The following is a 21260-nucleotide window of genomic DNA, read 5'->3' as shown; positions in this document are numbered from 1 at the left end:
AAGCTTGGGAGTGCTTTTATGGGGAAGGGGCAAACGTGGACTATCTGCTCCTTCTTAGCTGCTGTTCTCTTTTATCTCTTTTATATTCTTTTAAACTGTTGTGTATTTTATATCTTAATATTTTAATATGTGCCTGGGAGGACTATTGGGCAACTCAGGGGGTGGGGGAGGTGCCACCATAACTGTGGTCACAGGCAGAGGGAGGTATGGCGTTGGGGGATTAACAGGCCAGCTGAGGAGAAGAGGGGCTAGACACCTTACAGCTGTCCCCTCTTCTGGTTCTTCCCCCAACCTGATGGTTCCTGGCAGCCTTACCAGTCTGCCCTCGGGTCTGGTGGTGCTGCTGCTAAATGCCAGGTCGGCCCAAAATAAGACCTCCCTCATCCATGATTTGATTGTGGATGAGGGGGCTGACCTGGCATGTATTACTGAGACCTGGGTGGGGGAACTGGGAGGGGTCACTCTCTCCCAGCTGTGCCCTCCTGGGTACTCGATGCAGCACCAACACCGACTTGAGGGTCGGGGAGGGGGGGTTGCCGTGGTCTATAGGAATTCAATCTCCCTCTCCAGGCTTCCTGCTCATTCGAGTGCAGATCTTGAGTGTTTGTACCTTGTGTTGGGTACCCGGGACAGATTAGGGATTCTGTTGGTGTACCGCCCACCCCGCTGCCCATCAGACTCCCTGCCTGAGCTGACGGAGGTGGTCTCGGACTTGGTGTTGAGGACTCCCAGGATGATGGTCCTGGGGGATCTCAACTTCCATGCCGAGGCCGCTGTATCCGGGGCGGCTCAGGACTTCATGGCCGCCATGACAACCATGGGGCTGTCCCAACATGTCATCGGCCCAACGCATATAAAAGGACACACGCTTGATCTGGTTTTCTCGACTGGGCAGGTGGATGGTGATCTGAAAGTGGAGGAATTAACATCTGTCCCTTTGTCATGGTCAGATCACTTCCTGCTGAGGTTTAGACTTCTGGCGGCCTTTCCCCTCTTCAAGGGTGGGGGACCTATTAAAATGGTCCGCCCCTGGAGATTAATGGATTCCGATGGATTCCAGAGGGCTCTGGGGGATTTTCCTGCTGGTATGGCTGGTGCTCCTGTCGAAGCCCAGGTCGCTCTGTGGAATGCAGAGATGACTCGGGCGGTTGACACAATCGCGCCCAAGCGCCCTCTCCCTCTAAGCAGAGCCCGGCCAGCTCCTTGGTATACACCTGAGCTGAGGGCAATGAAGCAAGAGGGGAGACAGCTAGAACGCAGGTGGAGGAAAACTTGTGCTGAGTCTGACCGAACACAGGTAAGAGCCCACTATCGAGCCTACTCTGTGGCGGTGAGGGTGGCAAAGAGGCAGTTCTTTTCCACCAGCATTGCATCTTCTCAGTGTCGTCCAGCGGAGCTTTTCCGAGTGGTTCGCGGCCTGTTACATTCTGGGCCAGGGAGGGAGATGGTGGAACCCTCGGTAGCACGCTGTGACAAGTTTGCGCGGCACTTTGAGGATAAAGTCGCTCAGATTCGTCATGAATTGGACACCACCATTAATGCAGTTCCATTGGTAGAGGCGTTCAGAGCACCGTCTGGTCCAGTTTTATTGGATGAGTTTCAGTTACTGAGGCCTGAGGATGCAGACAAGGTGCTTGGCCAAGTCCGATCGACCACTTGTGTGCTTGACCCTTGCCCTTCATGGCTTATTAAATCAAACAAGGAGGGGTTGTCCGGCTGGGTCCAGGAGGTTGTAAATTCCTCTGTGAGAGAGGGAGTGGTGCCTGCTGCTTTAAAAGAGGCAGTAATTAGACCACTCCTGAAAAAGCCTAACCTGGACCCAGAGGATGTTAACAATTATAGGCCAGTGGCCAACATCCCCTTCCTGGGCAAGGTGCTTGAGCGGGTGGTTGTAGGACAGCTCCAGGCACTCTTGAATGAAACGGATTATCTAGATCCATTTCAATCGGGCTTCAGGCCTGGTTTTGGAACGGAAACTGCCTTGGTCGCCTTGTGGGATGACCTCTGTCGGGAGAGGGACAGGGGGAGTGCGACCCTGTTGATTCTCCTGGACCTCTCAGCGGCGTTCGATACCATCGACCATGGTATCCTTCTGGATAGGGTGTCTGGGTTGGGAGTTGGAGGCACTGCACTACAGTGGTTCCGCTCCTACTTGGATGGCCGATTCCAGAAGGTGGTGCTGGGGGATTATTGCTCTGTGCCATGGCAATTGTGCCATGGGGTTCCACAGGGCTCTATTTTATCCCCCATGCTGTTTAACATCTACATGAAACCGCTGGGGGAGGTTATCCGGAGGTGTGGGCTGAGGTGCCATCAATATGCGGATGACACCCAGCTCTACCTCTCTTTCTCATCAAACCCAGGTGAGGCAGTGGCTGTTCTGAACCAGTGCCTGGGCACGGTAATGGACTGGATGAGGGCTAATAAACTGAAACTTAATCCAGACAAGACGGAGGTACTGTTAGTGGGTGGTTCGTCTGCCCAGCTAGGTAATATTCAACCTGTTCTGGAGGGGGTTGCACTCCCCCTAAAGGATCAGGTTCATAGTTTGGGGGTGCTCTTGGGTCCAGAACTGTCACTTGAGGCACAGGTGAACTCAGTGGCATGGAGCACTTTTTATCAGCTTAGGCTGGTATACCAACTACGCCCTTATCTGGACAGAGATAGCCTAGCTACAGTTATCCATGCTCTGATAACTTCTCGTCTGGATTACTGCAATGCGTTATACGTGGGGCTGCCTTTGAAAATGGTCCGGAAACTTCAGCTGGTCCAAAATAGGGCAGCAAGATTGTTAACAGGGACTGGCCTGCGAGCTCATATTACGCCAGTACTTTTCCAGCTGCACTGGCTGCCAGTCCATTTCCGGGCCCGATTCAAAGTGCTGGTGTTAACATTCAAAGCCCTTAACGGCTTGGGGCCAGGTTACCTGAAGGATCGCCTCCTCCCATATGTGCCTGCCCGGACCTTAAGATCATCATCAGCGGCCCTTCTCCGTGAGCCCCTGTCAAAGGAAGTGAGGCGGGTGGCTACTAGGAGGAGGGCTTTTTCTGTTGTGGCACCCTGGCTCTGGAATGAGCTCCCTAGTGAGGTTCGCCTGGCGCCTACATTGTACTCCTTTCGGCGCCAGGTGAAGAACTTTTTATTTTCCCAGGCATTTTAGCTTTCTAAATTTTTATCTTTGCTGTTTTAAATCTGTATTTTAAACTCCTGTACTGCTGCTAGGTTTTATTGTGGTTGTATTGTTATATTGTGGTTTTAATGTTCTATATATTTTAAATTGTTTTATTGTGTGTTGTTTGGTTTTAATTTTTGTGAACCGCCCAGAGAGCTTCGGCTATTGGGCGGTATAGAAATGAAATAAATAAATAAATAAATGTGCTACTTGATCCTTTGCAGTCCCTGGATTTCCAGGTGGCAAGAGAAAGCATTTGCACAATTATTCTTGGTGCACCAGCTATGACCCTGAGTCAGTCTGTCTTGGCAACAGTTACCCATGCCTTGGTTACATCATGCTTAGACTACTGCAATGTGCTCTGTGTGGGGCTACCCCTGAAGACAATCTGGAAGCTTCAATTGATGCAAAATGAGGCAGCTAGGCTGCTAACTGGTATGTGGCATCAAGACCATATTACACCTTTGTTTAAACACCAAGAATTACTGGAAGAACAAGCTGGGTTTCGAAGAGGCAGAGGAACTAGAGATCAAATCGCCAACATTCACTGGATCATGGAGAAAGCAAGAGCATTCCAGAAAAACATCTATTTCTGCTTCATTGACTATGCTAAAGCCTTTGATTGTGTGGATCACAACAAACTGTGGCAAATTCTGAAAGAGATGGGAGTACCAGACCACCTTACCTGTCTCCTAAGGAACCTGTACAAGGGTCAAGAAGCAACAGTAAGAACTGGACATGGAACAACCGATTGCTTCAAAATTGGGAAAGGAGTACGACAAGGCTGTATATTGTTGCCCTGCTTATTTAACTTATATGCAGAGTACATCATGAGAAACGCCGGGTTGGATGAATCACAGGTCGGAATTAAGATTGCTGGGAGAATTATCAACAACCTCAGATACGCAGACGATACCACCCTAATGGCAGAAAGCGAAGAGTATCTAAAGAGCCTCTTGTTGAGGGTGAAAGTGGAGAGTGCAAGAACTGGTTTGAAACTCAACATTAACAAAACTAAGATCATGGCATCTGGCCCCATTTCCTGGCATATAGAAGGGGAAGAAATGGAAGCAGTGACAGATTTTATTTTCTTGGGCTCCAAGATCACCGCAGACGGTGACTGTAGCCATGAAATTAAAAGACGCTTGCTCCTTGGGAGGAAAGCTATGGCAAACCTACACAGCATAGTAAGAAGCAGAGACATCACCTTGCCCACAAAGGTCTGTATAATCAAAGCTATGGTTTTCCCAGTAGTAACATATGGCTGTGAGAGGTGGACTATAAGGAAGGCTGAGCGCCAAAGAATTGATGATTTCAAACTGTGGTGCTGGAGAAGACTCTTACGAGTCCCCTGGACTGCAAGGAGGTCAAATCAGTGAATCCTACAGGAAATCAACCCTGAGTGCTCATTGGAAGGACAGATACTGAAGCTGAAGCTCAAATATTTTGGCCACCTAATGCGAAGAGAAAACTCCCTGGAAAAGACCCTGATGCTAGGAAAGACTGAAGGCAAAAGGAAAAGGGGACGGCAGAGGATGAGATGGCTAGATAGCATCACTGATGCAATGAATATGAACTTGAGCACACTCCAGGAGAGAGTGCAGGACAGGAAGGCCTGGCATGCTATGGTCCATGGGGTCACGAAGAGTCGGACATGACTTAATGACTGAACAACAACAAGAACAACTGGATGCCAATTGCTTTCTGGGCTCAGTTTAAGGTGTTGGTCTTAATCTTTAAAGCCCTAAATGGCTGAGGACCTGGCTAAGGCACGACCTGTCTCACTATAAAGAGACTATTAAGCTCTGCAGGACAGGCCCCTTTGAGGGCACCATTACCCACAGAGGCCCATTTGTTGGGCATGCATGAAAGGGCTTTTTCCTGTGTTGCCCCCAAAGTGTGGAATGCACTTCTGCAAGACCTTCATTTGGCCCCCACTCCCTTGGCACTTAAAATGGGGTGTGAAGACACATCTTCTAAACTTAGCCTTTTAAATTATGTAGCTAACTTTTTACTCTTTTTGATGTTCTGGGTTTTTTATTGTTTTAAAGTTTTGTTGTTTTAAATTGCTGTGCACTGCCTTGATAGCTTTTTAGCAAATAAAACAGTATATAAATGTTAATAATAAATAATCAGAAAGCATATTTAGATACCTCCCTTCTTTGAAAACAGGGTCAAACAGACAAGCCAGCTCCTGAGTTTCATATGCCTTTTAACATGATTATGTGTATGCAAAAGATCCTAGTGTAAAATACTTAGTAAATGAAAAGAGCATCACCTACAGTGACACAGCCAGGAATAAAGTTTGATTCTTGTTCCCCTCTGTGGATCTAACTAGCAAGTGACGTCAACCAGTCATGTCTACGAACTCCTTCACCATGGTAACGACACTAAAAATGAAGACAAATCACCCTTCAGGTTTCAAAGAGATATCGAGCAGATTCTCCCTCCTGTGATTTGCAGCAAAATGGATGTTCCTGCTCAGCTATATGACAAGTGATTTCAATAAGGAATGGAGAGAGAATTTTGAAAATGCTTTCATACTGCTATATATATAGGAACTCAAAACACTCCTGCTTAGGTTTTTAAGGAACTGGAATAATTTTATATTGTTTGTATCATATTAAAGTTGCTTTTTCAAAATTCAAGGTATGTCATAATATATTCAATGTTTTCACCTTTTCTAAGGCGAACATTAAGTATGGCAAGGGTGGGCAGAAGGCAGAACTGGATCTGTTAGTAGATATCTGGGTGATTTGCAGGAAGGTTTCTGTCTCTCTATTGTCTAATAATAGCAGTGACTAAAAGACTTCCCCCACCTCTAAAATTTTATTTTTTATTATTACATTAAATTTATATCCCACCTTTTCCCTCCTGCAAGGGACCCAAGGCGACTTACATGGCCCTCCTCCTCTCCATTTTATCCTCACAACAACCCTGTGAGGTAGGTTAGGCTGAGAGTCAGTGATTAGCCCAAAGTCACCTGGTGAGCTTCACAGCTGATTGGGGACTAGAACCTAGATCTCCTGAGTCCCAGTCCAACACTCTAACCACTACACCACACTAGCTCTCAGTTAGGTTGCTGACAAGGAGTCTGATGAAAATCAGAAATGGGTTTTTGTATGAGAGGACTTACGAGCTTGGTTTGGTTCCCAAATTCTTGGGCTAAATATATGTTCAGAGGCACCCTGTTCCTTAAAGATTGTCAACCTGAGCCAGTATTTAACACTTAGCTCCAGTTGATGAATCTCAGTGTTCTAGTAAAAAAAGTAGATCCTAAAAGGCCGAAGTCTGGCCATCCCTGCAATTTGGTGGAAGTACAATAAGTATGTGATTGTTTACCACAATAGCACTGGAGAGATAAGCAGGAGGAATGGACATCTGCTATGCAACATTTTCACAGTACATGCAAGTGCTTTTGGTATGAGAAAAAGAAATCACCTGCAAGAAGTAGGCCTGAACAGAGCAGTTATTTTAATTGATTAAATATTAATTAAAATAGTATCCCACTTCTCCTCAAAATGGTCCAAGGCAACTAAAAAATTATTATTATTAGTTTGCTGTTGTTGTTTTATAGTTTAAAAGTATAAAAGCCAATTCGATTTGAAAAAGACTTTATGCCTCTGGCTTGTACAACTGGAAGTTCTGGAACAAAGCTCCCAAGCTAAATTTAACTCAGTGTTCAATTACAGTCATTTAGATCAATGGCGGCATTCACAGAGACGTAACAATAATGTCTTCACAAAAATGGATGCCCTTTGAGGAGACAAAAACAATAAAAAGTTTTATGGGACCTTACAGACTAATTTATTACAGATGTAACACTTCATCAAACTAACTGGTCTCTAGTCCACAACCACGTATAATGCCTCAAGATTCCATTGTTTTTGCTGTAACAGATAAACATGGGCTACTCCTCTGGAATTTGATGAGATAGAGACTGCATTTGGATAAAACATTAAACTATAGTTTATCATTATGTAAATGAGCCTGGGCAAACCTTTCATCTTCCAGTGTGGCCATGAGGAGATTAGAAGTTTTACTAACTGCAGTTTACCATTATGTCCGAACCCAGACAAATTGTGGTTAGCCTTAACTATGGTTTACTAAAACAAACCAATTTCAAACCTTGATTTTTGAAGCTACCTTGTTTCAATAAACCAAGTAAAGATTGCTGACAGGTTAAGTCCCAACCCTAAACTGTGCTAATTGAAAATAGAACTATAACATCCCATGTTCCCCCTGCAGCCATGCTAGAGGAGCAGAGGAGAGTGCATGATACTTTATCATTGCTTCCAAAAAAGATCCAATGCTATAAAGAAAGTTAAAACTACTATAAATATTATGGCCATTTAACTAAATTTAGCATTTATAGAAAAGCTGGACTGACATGTCTGGACAAATTATAACAGCGCCACCAAACTTATGTTTGCTTGAGTCAAACTGTGCCATTTCTTAGGTGAGACAGTGACTGCAGTCATGCTTTTATTGTGCCAGTCTATCCTTTTGCCCTTGCTTGTCTCTCCGTCAAGCAGTTGCCCTTCCTTATTCTACCTGGAGTTAAATGTGATGCGTCAAACACCATGACTTCCAGCTGTATTGGCAGGGGTGTTTTTCTTAGGACAGCCACACATTTTTATATGAAAATTATCTGAGTGTGCTGCTATTGCATATTTTCCATGAGATTTATTAAATCAGAACAAACACCTTTAGAAGAGCAATTTATGAAGGTGGCCGACAAATAACTCCCTTGTCAGTTGTGTGAAAGAATAAGATGAAACCAACAAAGACAGGCACTACTTTGAGGGACAGGGTGGTGTATATTCAGCAAAAAGTCTTGATCAGATACAGCCTAATTTTTTTCCATTCCTTTAACTTCTTATCCTCTCAAATTATTGGAAATTTGAAGAAATATGCCTTCAGATAAAATGGTTAGACGTTTTCCATTTCCCACAGCACATGTCACAACTTTCTGGCTTGACATATTAAGCATATGCTGACTTCCACACATCCTCTGTTTGTGGCAGATTATAATTTGATTTAATCACAGGGGTCTGCTATGATATATGATTAATCTAGTGAGGAAAATTTGGACCTTGTGTTCCTACAAGTTCCTCTGCAGTAGTGCATCATGTTCTCCACTAGATCTCTCTTGTTTATGATACACTATGATTTGACTATAGACAGAATTATGTTATATTATTTGACTATAGAGAAAATTATGTTAAATATATTAAGCTGTTGAAAATCATTGGAAATTCAAATGTGTACCTCCTTCCCCATTATCTGCAGCATTAATACTACATTTTGTGAAAAAACAAAACAATAAAATATTAACTATGAATACATATGTGAGGCAACAAACCAATTACTATCAATAGGTAAAATGGTGTAGGGGAGAACGCTTAGGGAACAACATATTGCTATTTATTTTCCTGTTTTCAGCAGACCCCTCAAGATTATTCTAACAAATATGTAGACTTGGTAGTAACACAATCAGTGTCTTTGAGTTGGGGGAAGGGAACGCAGCAGGACCCTGTATATGGCGAATAGATAGCATTCTTGAACTGGTAATGAGACATGGGAACCACAGTATTCTATATCATATGGAAGGTTTTTCTATAGGAGACACGTCCACAATAAACAAAAGCAGGGGGCATTATCTGTGACATTTTTATTGAATTTCAGTGTGGGTTACTCATTCCCCCTGATAGCAAACTAAAGTGGTTGAGCACCTATCAGTTTGGAAGCAAAACAGAACCAGCCCAAAATAAGGTAGTCCCTTCTACATACACAAAGGACACCCTAGGTATGCAGAAGGATGTACATTGGTGAGGGATACATGCCACGGCACCTTTTTATGTCTAACAGTGGGAAAACAGCACCTTGGGAATGTGGTGTTTTTTTAAAAAAAATTAAGAGTAATTCCTGTAGAAAAATAATACTTTTAAGATAAGCTGTATCTCCAACATATTTGTGGTATGTCAACCATTCCTGAAACTTTATTTTAAAACTTACCTTCATATCTATTTCTGTGCCATGGATTTGTTGAGCAACTGTTTTGATTATTCCAATGACAATGTCTTGGAGGCCTTCTCTCTCTGAATAGTAATGCAGAATGAGTCCTTTCCCCTTTTCTGCATCAGTGCATCTAAAGGAAGGGGCACGCATACCAGGGTATATTGTAGCAAGATGGTCGTGCAAAGCATCAAGGTTCTGCAAGGAGATTATTTAACAATCGTTTAGAAAGTTAGAATCTACATTTCCAGCATTTCTACTACATAACTTATTCCTATTTTGAGCCCAAGGGTGAAATCCAATGAGGTTCCATTGCGGGAACTGTTTCTGTCAGCAGAACCAGAAGGGAGGCAAACCCCCACTTCCTTGTAGCCTACTACACATCCTCAAAATCTGCTCTGGAGGGTTGAGGGCCAGGATTTTTTTGTGGGTGCAGGGGTGAGGAGCTAGTCCCATTGCATGAGCAGACTTCCACTCATGCAATATTGACTTCTGCCCCAATACTTCCACTTCCAAAATATAGCTGGTGCCTATAACTCCTTTCATATATTATGAAGTGTAGCCCAGCAGCCTAAAAACTGAGAGTGTTGGAGAATTAATAAATTTGGATCTAGAAAGATATGATAAGGAAGCAAACCAAGAAAATCACATTGGACTGCAAAACGATTAATTCCCACAGATTCATTTCACTACTTTCATTAAAATATCTAAAAGGAAAAGAAAGCAACATCATAACTGCATGAAGAATATTTGTACCAAATTTGACTTTCCATACAATAGGTCAAGCTTGCTACATTTTCCTTATTCCTTTTGCATTTTCTAATGCCATATTTTGTTACTGATTGTTTTGGTGTCATTTCTGTTTTTAAATATACCAAGGAATGAAGATGTTTTATAATTGCAAGTTGTATCATGCCTTTACTTCAAAACTTCAGAAATATTTTGGACTCTGTATCCCATGAATTATAAAAACCCTCTTTTCTTGGGAGGTCTCCAAAGGAAATGAATGCTTTGTAAATTAATTCTTTAGGTTGAACCTGGTCTAGAACTTACTCCTTCACTTATCTGCTTGTTTGAAATTTACATTTTGATTAAGATGGTGTGCTCCTCATAGAATTTTATTTTATTTTGAAATGAAAATATATACAACAACAACAACAAAAAGAACACGTATGACAATACAAAAGATCACTAAAGACATTACTATGGTTACTGCGCTCCCCTGACATTTTTAAAAAAGAGCAGGGAAAATAATAACCATTTAAAAATTATGAACACGTGTGTGTACTACAGAAGCACTGAAACTTGTTTCTAAAAAGGTGGTGAAGAAGTGATGGTCCCTCTGAAGTGCCATTTGAGCATTGGTGGAGGGGCAGTCATTGGCAAGGGAGGCTGGAGCTGGCACTGGTGAGATCGCAAAGAGCAGCACAGGCTTTTTTGCCACTCTTGCCAAGCAGCTCTGGAGCCAATCCTGGCAACCCACGATAAAATCACTGTCCCAAGTTCAGACAACATGAGAACCTGCCATTGTTATGACCAGCCCTGCAACAAGCCATGGATTCTCAGGGTGGTTGTTCACAAAAATTAACCCACCCTGTAGAAAACATGCCAGATTCAGACAACATGACAGCCTACCATGGCCGGCTGCCCATGGTGGATTGTCATGTTGTGCAAACCCAGTCACTTGTAACAAGTGAAGAAGACAAACAGTAAATTCAGACAAACGGCTGAGGTAGTAATGGAGGCAATGAAGTGACTACAAGATAGCATTTGGACACAATTCTCAATCAACACGTGGCAGCTGGTGAGATGGAATAGAAAAGGGGGACATTCCATGGTCTCATTGGCAGGCATCGCACAGAAGCAGCAGAGGCAGGGAGTAGCTGGAACTTCACCAGGCACATACATGGCTGCTAAAATTCTGCCAAAATAACTCCGAAATGGTACTACTCAGTTGCTGCTGAGTAGTATTAGCCTCTTGCTACCCTTCACACAACTCAGCAGAACAAATGAGAAGAAACACAAATATTACTTTTGTTATCAGCCATTAGTGAAAAGTATGAAGAGATGTCTCCTTTACAATCTCTCTGTCTCTCTCTCTGTCTCTCCTGTGTATCTTCTTTTAAAATAACAGAAAGCATGAACCCAGGCAGAAATGATCTTGGGGATCCCATTCCATGACCATCGAAGCACTTTTCAAACATTCATCACATGTACAATGAACATGTATAATTCATGGCTGGAGCTTGCCACATGATGTTTCCCCCACCCCTAAATGTTCCTTTATGCACAGCAAACCTCTCAAAGTGCTAGTGTGCTACAAAAGTGGGAGAGCAAGATATCCAAAACACATAAACGCATATCATCATTCAATAGATGGTAGGCGTGGGATCCCTGTAGGTTGGCCAGATGCAAAAGGGGACAGAGTTCTTGCACCTTTAATTATTGTGTAGAAGAGTGGACTTAAGCAGTCCTCTTTTGCATTTGGCTACCCTAGGTCCCAGTGCGTTTCCTGAGTAGATGAGTCAGGGTGGGGTGTATGTAGCTTTAAAGATAAGCTGTTGGGCATATTGATGGACATACAAGTTAACCTACAATTTGTTGTTGCATTAACGCTGGGTTGTTTAACCCCTAAACAACCCAGAGTTTCTGGGTTCAGACATCATGCTAACAACCTATTAATGAGGCTATTGTAGGTTGTTAACTGAAAGTGGAAGTGACAAGTGCATCAGAGGCAGTGGGCTTACTCGCTCCCAGTAGATTTTGACAATTTCAGGGTTAATTAATACACGATAACTTTTACGTGCAAACTGGATCATTCTGTATGCGGTACTTTTGAGTGCTGTAAAATGCCAGAGCATATATACTATGCTGCTATTTTTAAAATATGAGTTGATAAATAGATTACTCCCTAAAGTATCATAGATTTACCACCACTTTGTGTCTGATTGATTTTTCTTTGGTGGTTTTAATGTAAAAACACCCTTGGGATTTCTCAAATTGCATTTAACTACTAGCTTCCTTTCTTTCACATGCTGTTTTGCATTGCATTAGCAATATTTTCAGCCTCACATTTTATAGAAAGGAGAAATTACATCTTTTAGAAATACTATTTTTAATTATCTTTTTTTCTTGCCTTTTAAATAGGTTTCACATGTTTGTATCCTTGAAATAAAGGCATATTCTTTAAATAAATATATTTCCAACACTTTTTAGAAGTTGAAAAAGTATAGGTATATATGCCTGCTATATTTTTTAAATGTTTCTTCAATTCATATGTAGGTATCAACCTGAACGTGTAAACTGAAACTCTGTAATCCGCATATGTATTTTCATAAAGAAAATGGGATTCTAGTCAGCTTGGAGCCTTTAAGCAAATTTGTCTTATGAATGCATCAGTAACATTTATCACCCTGTCTACAAGAATATAGAACAATATATACTGGATAGTTAGAACACCAGATTGTGATTCTTTGAAATCTCATCAATAGTAATAAAGACAATTCCACCTCCTCTGGCCCCCAGATTAATGAAAGTATTGAATGCATAATGAAATCAGCTTAAATTGGATTTTAAAATAGTTCCCTGTATCTATTTTATGTGTCCTTAGTGTCATTAAAATTATTCGGCTTACCGTAACTCAGTATCAGTGTACAACTGTAGCCTTAATGCCAACTGATAGGTAGGTTTTTCTGAATGACAGCACAATATTATACATATCTACTCAGAAGCAAGTCTCAGAAGCAAGTCTCATTGTGTTCAGTGGGGCTTACACCTAGGTGAGTGGGCATAGGGCTGAAGCTTGAGTGTGTTACTTTTGTTCTTACAGACAATTTATGTATGATATAGGTAGTAAATACGGCAAACCACAAATTGTTGTCCAAGAGGATAGTCACAATCAAGAGATTTCAGATTCTGAATCCAGAGGTTTCTTAGCTTGCAATCCTGTACACACTTGTGTGAGAATACGTCCCACTGAACACAGTGAGACTTAATTCTGGGTAAACATCCATTAGATTGTCTCTCATGTTAAAATTGCATTGGAGCTTACCCATTGAGGATTTGCCAAAGGTCACTTACCTGCAAAAATTCTCTGACATTTGAGCCCAAGACACGCAAGATGGTATCATAACCAGATTCTTGGCAAAACACGAAAAACATCTTCCCAAACATCTGAAGAATTTCACCAGCATTAAGGTCTACAGAAAACATAAAGAATTTTATGTTATTTAAAGGCATCAAGGCTCCTTCTCTCTTACTGAGCCAAGAAGCTAAATCTAATATTTTCTAAAGATATAAGTTCAGCATCAGAGGAAGGAAGTGGTGCAAAAACTGACAAGAAATGCACAGGTGCATGTTCTGCGAAGGACTTGGCAGATTACAGACCAGAGGGTCACAAACGCATCCGTTTTTTTCTTAGACATTCCTTCTCAGAGGCTGATGCCACAGATCCAAACTGCTCTTTATATTTTTTCCATGTTCTTAGAAGTATTCTAGATATTTGACTTAAGAACTAGCACACACATGTGGCCCAATTTTTGTTTTAAAATCCATTCATGTCAAATCCCACTTTTCATTCAGAGTATTTTAAGGATCCTTCCCTTACATTTCCACGAAACATTAATGAAAACCAAGGAAGGCAATAGCCTAACTGCCTGAGCTTCAGTTTTTACTTAATTGTTAACCAATGCTGAAGAAAACCAAGATGTACTTACTAAGGACTTTGCTTGCCGCCGCAACCAAATCATATGTTTTGGAATCATCGTAAATAATTCTGACTAGAAATTGCCCTTCTTCATCAAGTTGTGCCTCTCGCCTACAAAAAAGCACAGCAAACACACAAAACAAAGATGCATATGTGGTGGACATTCCAAAAAGTCAGCATTATTTGCACTTAACAGTTAAGAAGATCAAGAACATGCTAGGTGTAAAGGTACCATATGATTCTGAGGTTATTTGAAGTACATAAGGAACAAAATTCTAGTGGTGCTATTTCATTTGACAGCAACAGCTAAAATATTAATTGCTCAAAAGTGGACATAGCTGGAAGTTCTCAAATTGCATTATGGGAAATTAAATAGTGTTCTATGGGCAATATCCAATGCTGCTCAAGTGCCACCAGGATCCACCACTTGTGCAACGGTTTGGATAGGAACAGGAAAGAAATGCAAATACTTATTTTGGAATGTGGCAGGTCAGCAGAGCTTGCAAAATGGAGCTCCGCCTTCCTATCCTGATAATCTAATGAGTGTTTCCGCTCATTTCAGGGCTTGCTTTATAAAGTGCTAAATCCCTGTTGCACATGTTAACAATATTTTTTATTAAAATGTATGTATTTATAACAATTAAAGTTAATATGAAACAAAATTAATTGTTAGGTACAACCAGAGGTACAAATCAATCACCTCTCATTTGGAATATGCCTGGCTTTTTATACATTCAGTTAAGCTACTGGCTATTCTCTTTGAGAAGCTGAGTTATAGTTACATTACCCTTTGGAGTATATGTGAAGCAAGTTTATACTGCTTTTTTTTAAGGTTCTGTTGTGGTGATAACTGATTTATCATGACAACAATTTGCTGCCAGAAAACACCACAGATAGGATGAGGTATACATATATATAGGATAAGTATGTAGGTTTTGGGTTGAAATTCTAGTTTATCTGATCATGCTAAAAATATATGTATATAAAAGATGAGAGTTCTTGTTACTTCATGTTATTTACATAACATTGAAGCAACCGTGAGATAAGAGTAATATATATCACACACATACATATTCCATTATTGCAGAACAGTATTATTGAAGAATAACCTCAAAAAGTTGGATCCAGTGGAAACAGGTTCAAAGTGTTCCTAGTTTTCTTTAATATAACACACAAGCGCAGCAGTATCTCTTTTAGTTGTGGTAGAAGAGTACAGAAGGCCCCATTGGGCTATGAAGGCTGATCTGATGTCATGATCGTGCCACCATCACTCCAAGGATTAATACTTTTGGATTAATATTTTGGGGTTTGGCCATCCAGCAAATTGATGTTTATTTTGAATTATTTCTAGATTTGGACTTAGAGGAGTCCACCCATCCCTAGCAGGTATACATGATAGTGTGGGACACCAAAGCACACCTCCTCTGAAAATTAGGGAGAGCCCCCAGCACAACCTAACTAGTAGATTTGAAATTTTCTAGAAGATTCTCCAGACCTAACTTAGCTTACATAACCTAGCCTGTTTAAGAAACCAGGATGGCCATCTTTAGCATCCCCATTTGCGGTATGTGGTTAAATAAGAAGGGAGCAGTCTAATTCCTTTGAGGGTCTTTTCAAATGACACCCTCCTCTACACACACACGCGCACACACACACACATACACAAAGTTGAGCACTATGTTAGTGCAAGTGAGTCACAGTCCTCCAGCAGATCACAACATCCTTTATCCCCACACATCGGACAGAAAGTAGATTTTTTGTAGAAGAAAGGCAGTAGTATAGGATTGTTTTTTGCCACCTATTATTATCAAACAGGGAGGCTGTGTGTTCAAGCACTTGAGAAGGGAAACATCCAGGGCTCATACAACTAGGGGGAATGGAAGTGAAATAAAGTATTGAACTGGGAGAACATTATTGTGGGTACCCCAATTTATGTATTTATTTAATGCATTTCTTAGTCAGCTTTCAAGAGTGCAACCTTCCCATTTCTCTCTCTATTTCATTGCGAAGGGCCTTCCTCCTACCACACACACTCAAGTGCTACAACAGAATAGCATTCAGTCTCAGTGTTAAGATACATTATGAAGATAATGCCATTTAAAAGTTCCACAAAATTACATTGAGGAGTTGTTTTCCTCATCAACTGTGATACCACAGACATCAAGATGCACCTTGGATGTTCCACATTCACATCTCACACACTACTATAACTGATGCATCAGCCAAGTAAGGGGAGAGACGTTTTTTCTAGCAACAGAATATTGTTGCTGGACTAGAAATGCCAGGAAAATACTTCTGTTGAATAACAGTATTATGTTGGGAAAATATATTTTACCTCCTTTCTTATCTGCTTTAAGAAATTATTTAATCCACAAACTATATCATTTTGAACAGAATTAACCTTTTTTTTTTTCTGAAACAGACTTTCTCCATTACTGAATTTCTTACTTTTTGAAAAAGCAACCCTTAAAAACAATGGTCAGAGTATGTGGAGTTAATTATTAAGCTAGCTATTTTTGCAGGCTTCCACAACTGCCTCCATTGTAAATCAGAACACAGAAGTACTGTGGCATGAAATGCCACTGCTTTATTTATGCAAGAGCTGAGGGTGAGGCAGGACAGCAGTGAACCTGCAAAACATGCCACTCCCAATGGAAAGCAATCAATTGTAATCACAGCAGCAATGTGTTGATTCATGTCTCTTCCTCCAAACATGATGCCCTTTGGCTGGGAAACCTAATATGCTCCGATCATTGATTTCATATGACTCACATCCCTGTACATGAATACTAGAGAATTCTCATGAGTCATGCAAAAAGCTGTATTGTTGGAAAGTGTTCATCAAAAAAGAAAGGATTGTTCCAGGTTTTGGGGGGACAAAATTGCTAGCCACCAAAAAGAAGGTGTGCTAGTTTTTATAGCTAATTGTTGTATATCCTTCCAGCACATGACCACCTTCCCAGCTGCACCTGCAGTCTGAGCTAAGGAATGTGGCCAACTGACAAGCATAATTTAGCATACAAGAAGCACAACCTACTTCTGGGCACACATTAGCAACAAAGCTAACTGTGCATGACATGAAGAGCAAGCTATGCAACAGTCCTTTTGGGGAGACAGCAAACACCCCTAAACTAATTGGTACACCCTAACATTGTGTGTCTGCCATACACTGAAAAGCATGGGTTTTTTTTAATGCTATGCTTTTAATACTATGCTTTTAAAATGTAAATGTGTGTTTACATTTCTGTTACATGAAAAATGTCATTATGAATGTCTGTCTTCTAAACTTTGAAGTGACATCTAGACGTACAGCAGTGAAAATATGGCCAAAAAGCTAACTCTGGAGTTAAAAATAAAGCTAGTCACTTGAAGGACCCATCCTGTTGAATATGTGCTTAATGTTTCCTCCCTGTGCAAAAACTGTAGCAAAGGTTACTGCTTATTTCCTTTGTTTATTTGGCCATTATCAAACTCTATATAGAGCAAGGCAGAAAAGCTCAAGGGTTTTTAAATGCTTTTCTTACATAATGTGTCCAGATTATATTACAATATGAAGTTATAAAATGTGAAATATAAATTGGTTCTCTCTTTCTTTCTTTGCTCCCTTTTAATCTAAACATGTCTCAGATTTAACATTTTCCATTGGAAAATAAGAGCATAACATTAGAGGAAACTATCTAGCTGAAACTGAAATACTAAAATTCAATTAATCTCAGAAGCGTTACGCACATGCTTTTGACATCTACCATTGACATATATGCAACTTTTACCCGTATGGAACATGCCTATAATGGGTACTTTGTATCCAATATTCTCTGTAGTTTAAGTCCGGTGCTCCTAGTAAGCTGCCACCATCTTACCCATTTTTGTTTCTTATCCCTTTCCTTTTCTCCCCTGCCTTTTGTAGGAAAACTAGAATGGTTTTGTATTTAGTTTTTAGAATAATTATCTTGGGCTTTGGCAAGTAGCAATTGCTTCCAGTTTTGGAGAGCTGATGCAAACCTATTATAACTATAAATAAGCAGGATATGTCATATGGTGTGAAAGATGGAACATCTGCATGGCTTCAAATCTGGAGACTGGTTTAACATCAACTGTGCACCAAAGGGACTGCACTCTCCATAGCACCACTGGGTATTCTTTGGCTGATATATAATGTGCACTATGCACTAATGTAATCACTGGTGCAATTGTTGTGCTGCTGGTATGGAGCCAAATCTGGTATTAGCTAGCAGCAAGCACCAACCAGAAGATTCAGTTTGGACCCCACTTTGGTGATTCAAAAAGCAGTTCAACTCAGACTCTTTCAGAGGCAGCCTCATTCAACCTGGGTCTAAATTAGAACCTTGCTTTGAGAAATCCAAAGCTTCATGCATCCCCATTGGCTATTATTGGGAAATCAATAAATGGCTATAATGTTTTTTCACTTCTCCAAAAAATTGGATAAATGTTGCAGGTGTAGTTGCCCCTTCTGAGGGGATGAAGCTTGCCAAATTTTTGTGCAATTACAGCCTTTACAGCCTTTATACCCCTGTGGTTTTTGTGGCCAATTTGTATGGAAACATACACCACAGACATGTCCCTATAGAAGAAACCTGCAACATTTCAGAATGATAGCCTGCGGGGGGCGGGGGCTTTGTTCTTCCTGGTGCTGGTCAAATGGCTTTGCGCAGCACCTGCCACCCCCAGGGGAATGATGTGTGCTGTGCAATTCCAAGCAGTGGGGGGATCAGCTGCTTATCCCAGTACTGGCCAAGTCCCTTCCTCCATGCTGAGAGGGACATGGAACTCCATTCCTCTTTCAGCATGGAAAAAGGCAATATGAGTACGGTGATGTCACTGGGCGTGGCTATCCTCACTGATGTCTTCTGGGCTGCAGGAAACCTGGTGCAGGACAATTCATCCCCACCCGCAATAGAATCCATTTCTGCGCCCCTGTCTTACAGCAAAACATTCATTTACAGAAAAATATGCCCTCGTAGTGGGTAACTTGCTTCCTCTGTGCCTTTTATATTGCTCTCACAAGGCAAGCTCACATCCTACTCCTTCGATTATAAGCTTGCAAGCAAGTTTGTTCTTTTTAAAAACTCAATCACTGTCCAGGACCTACTTCTCAAGGCATTTAATAATAATATATTTTTTTAAAAAAATAATTGTTACTCTAAGCTTATATACGTGCTTACATCGCTTTTTGAAAGAAACTTCTATTGGTGCATAGGCTACTGAAATTATTTCTTCTGTAGCACAATATGAAATTGTACAGTATCTTAAAAAAGTAATGGCCCTTTGAGAAAATACAATGAAATAAATTTCAGAACCAAGTCCTAGTGTACATTTTCTAGAAAGATGAAATCTAAAGTAAAATAGTAGCCCTTTACATAAGAAAAAGAGGCACTGGAGAAAGCAATCATAAACTAGACCTTCATCTTAGGCAGTCCTAAAAGACGGGAAAATGCATTTGTCTGAAGGGAAAAGCTGCAAGATACAAGCTCATAAACTGAATGACAATGAAAAATACTATTAAAGCTTAGCAGCCACAATGCTTGGGGTGGGGGAATCTTTAAAGCAATCCTTAGGCAGCGGAAATTGTGTTAATCTATAGAGTATTATTCTATTCTCACATCATTCTAATAAAACATTTTATCTAATAAAAGTTAGTGTACTCTTGGTCTACTTTACTTGTATGATGGATTTGTTTTTCTTCCTACTCTCAGCCTCTTGTTTGTTACATACAGACTGTACTGGCATAATCTCAGAGTCTGAAATAAACTAACACATCCATCTGTGTCCTGAGAAAAGAAGAAAATGATAAAACAGAATTATTTTTTCAGCGTTGGTATCGGTACTCCTTGAAACATTACAAGTACCTGTGGCTTTGTGGTTAATAACAGCTTTGGGAGAGGGAGGATGACTTAAGTTGATAAAACAGCCCCATGCACCTGATCCAAACTGGCATAGACACACACACACAAGCCATGACTGCTTTTATACAAAGGAAGAGGCACAGGGAGATCCAATCACAGATGTCCCATGCCTTGTTGTCTGGTTTGGCCCCAACTTGCTTGCCGCAAGCAGTAGATACAGTTTGCACCCACTGACATACTATTTCAATGAAGCCTGAGTAACGGAATACAGAAGGCCTTTTCAGTGTTGGTACACAATTTGTGGAATGCCCTCCCCAGAGAGGCTTGCCTGGTGCCTATGCTATGGCCTTTTCAGCACCTTCTCAGCACCAGGTGAAGAAGACCTTTTTATTTTGCCAGGCTATTCAATCTTTCTTTGTTAGCACTTCTTAGATGTGTGATACGGATATTACCGGCTGCTGTTTATATTGCATTGCTTGCTTTGTTCTGGTTCAGATTTTATTTTCATGTTGTTTTTATGTATTTTTATGGTTTTGATTTTTAACTTAAGACCATGCAGACATTTTTGTTATTAGGCAGTATATAAATATTGAAAATAAAGAAATTGCATCTGCTTAAACAAATGAATGACAACCACAAGCTGAGAAGTTATGACTATCCTCTCTGTGGTTCCTAAACCTTAACAGACTGTAGACTTTGCAATCACCCATTTTTTTCATTAAAAATATATAGAGCTACCATACCCTTTAGTGTCTGGTAATGTCTGGCCAACATCTTTAGCCTAGCTATTTACTGCCATTCATAGTGGTGCTGAAATGAAGATGAGCAAAATGGGACTTCACCTTGTTAGACTTTATACAGTGACTGAAGGTTTTCTCTCCCAATCTCCACTTCTTTAACTTAAAAGAATTCCCTTCTGATCACTCATAACAGCAGAAGAGGGACAGGGGGATTGTGACCCTGTTGATTCTCCTGGATCTCTCAGCAGCTTTCGATACCATTGACCATGGTATCCTTCTGGACAGTTGTCTGGGTTGGGAGTTGGAGGCACTGCACTGCAGTGGTTCCGCTCCTACTTGGATGGCCGATTCCAGAAGGTGGTTCTGGGGGATTATTGCTCTGTGCCATGGCAATTATGCCATGGGGTTCCACAGGGCTGTATTTTATCCCTCATGCTGTTTAACACCTACATGAAACTGCTGGGAGGTTATCCGAAGGTGTGGGCTGAGGTGCCATCAATATGCGGATGACGCCCAGCTCTACCTCTCTTTCTCATCAAACCCAGGTGAGGCAGTGGCTGTTCTGAATCAGTGCCTGGGCACGGTAATGGACTGGATGACGGCCAATAAACTGAAACTCAAACCAGACGAGACAGAGGTACTGTTAGTGGGTGGTTCATCTGCCCAGCTATGTGATATTCAACCTGTTCTGGAGGGGCTTGCACTCCCCCTAAAGGATCAGGTTCATAGTTTGGGGGTGCTCTTGGATCCAGAACTGTCAC

General features: G+C 41.2%; 1 protein-coding gene across 1 annotated transcript in view; it reads right to left on the bottom strand.

Moving 5' to 3' along the window:
- Positions 1-21260, bottom strand: part of GUCY1B1 (guanylate cyclase 1 soluble subunit beta 1) — a 70616-nt gene that overhangs the window by 17235 nt on the left and 32121 nt on the right. The window contains exons 3-5 of the mRNA XM_084856344.1: positions 13906-14006; positions 13271-13389; positions 9191-9388 (exon numbers count right to left, since the gene is read on the bottom strand). Of these exons, the coding sequence (XP_084712470.1) occupies positions 9191-9388; positions 13271-13389; positions 13906-14006 (418 nt within the window). The remainder of the gene's footprint in view (positions 1-9190; positions 9389-13270; positions 13390-13905; positions 14007-21260) is intronic.

The sequence above is a fragment of the Heloderma suspectum genome, chromosome 5, assembly GCF_057233095.1.
Source record: "Heloderma suspectum isolate Gila_16-S chromosome 5, 16-S_ref, whole genome shotgun sequence".
Lineage (NCBI taxonomy): Eukaryota > Metazoa > Chordata > Lepidosauria > Squamata > Helodermatidae > Heloderma > Heloderma suspectum.
Note: the sequence above shows the minus strand (reverse complement) of the source record. Positions and strands in the feature narration are given on the sequence as shown.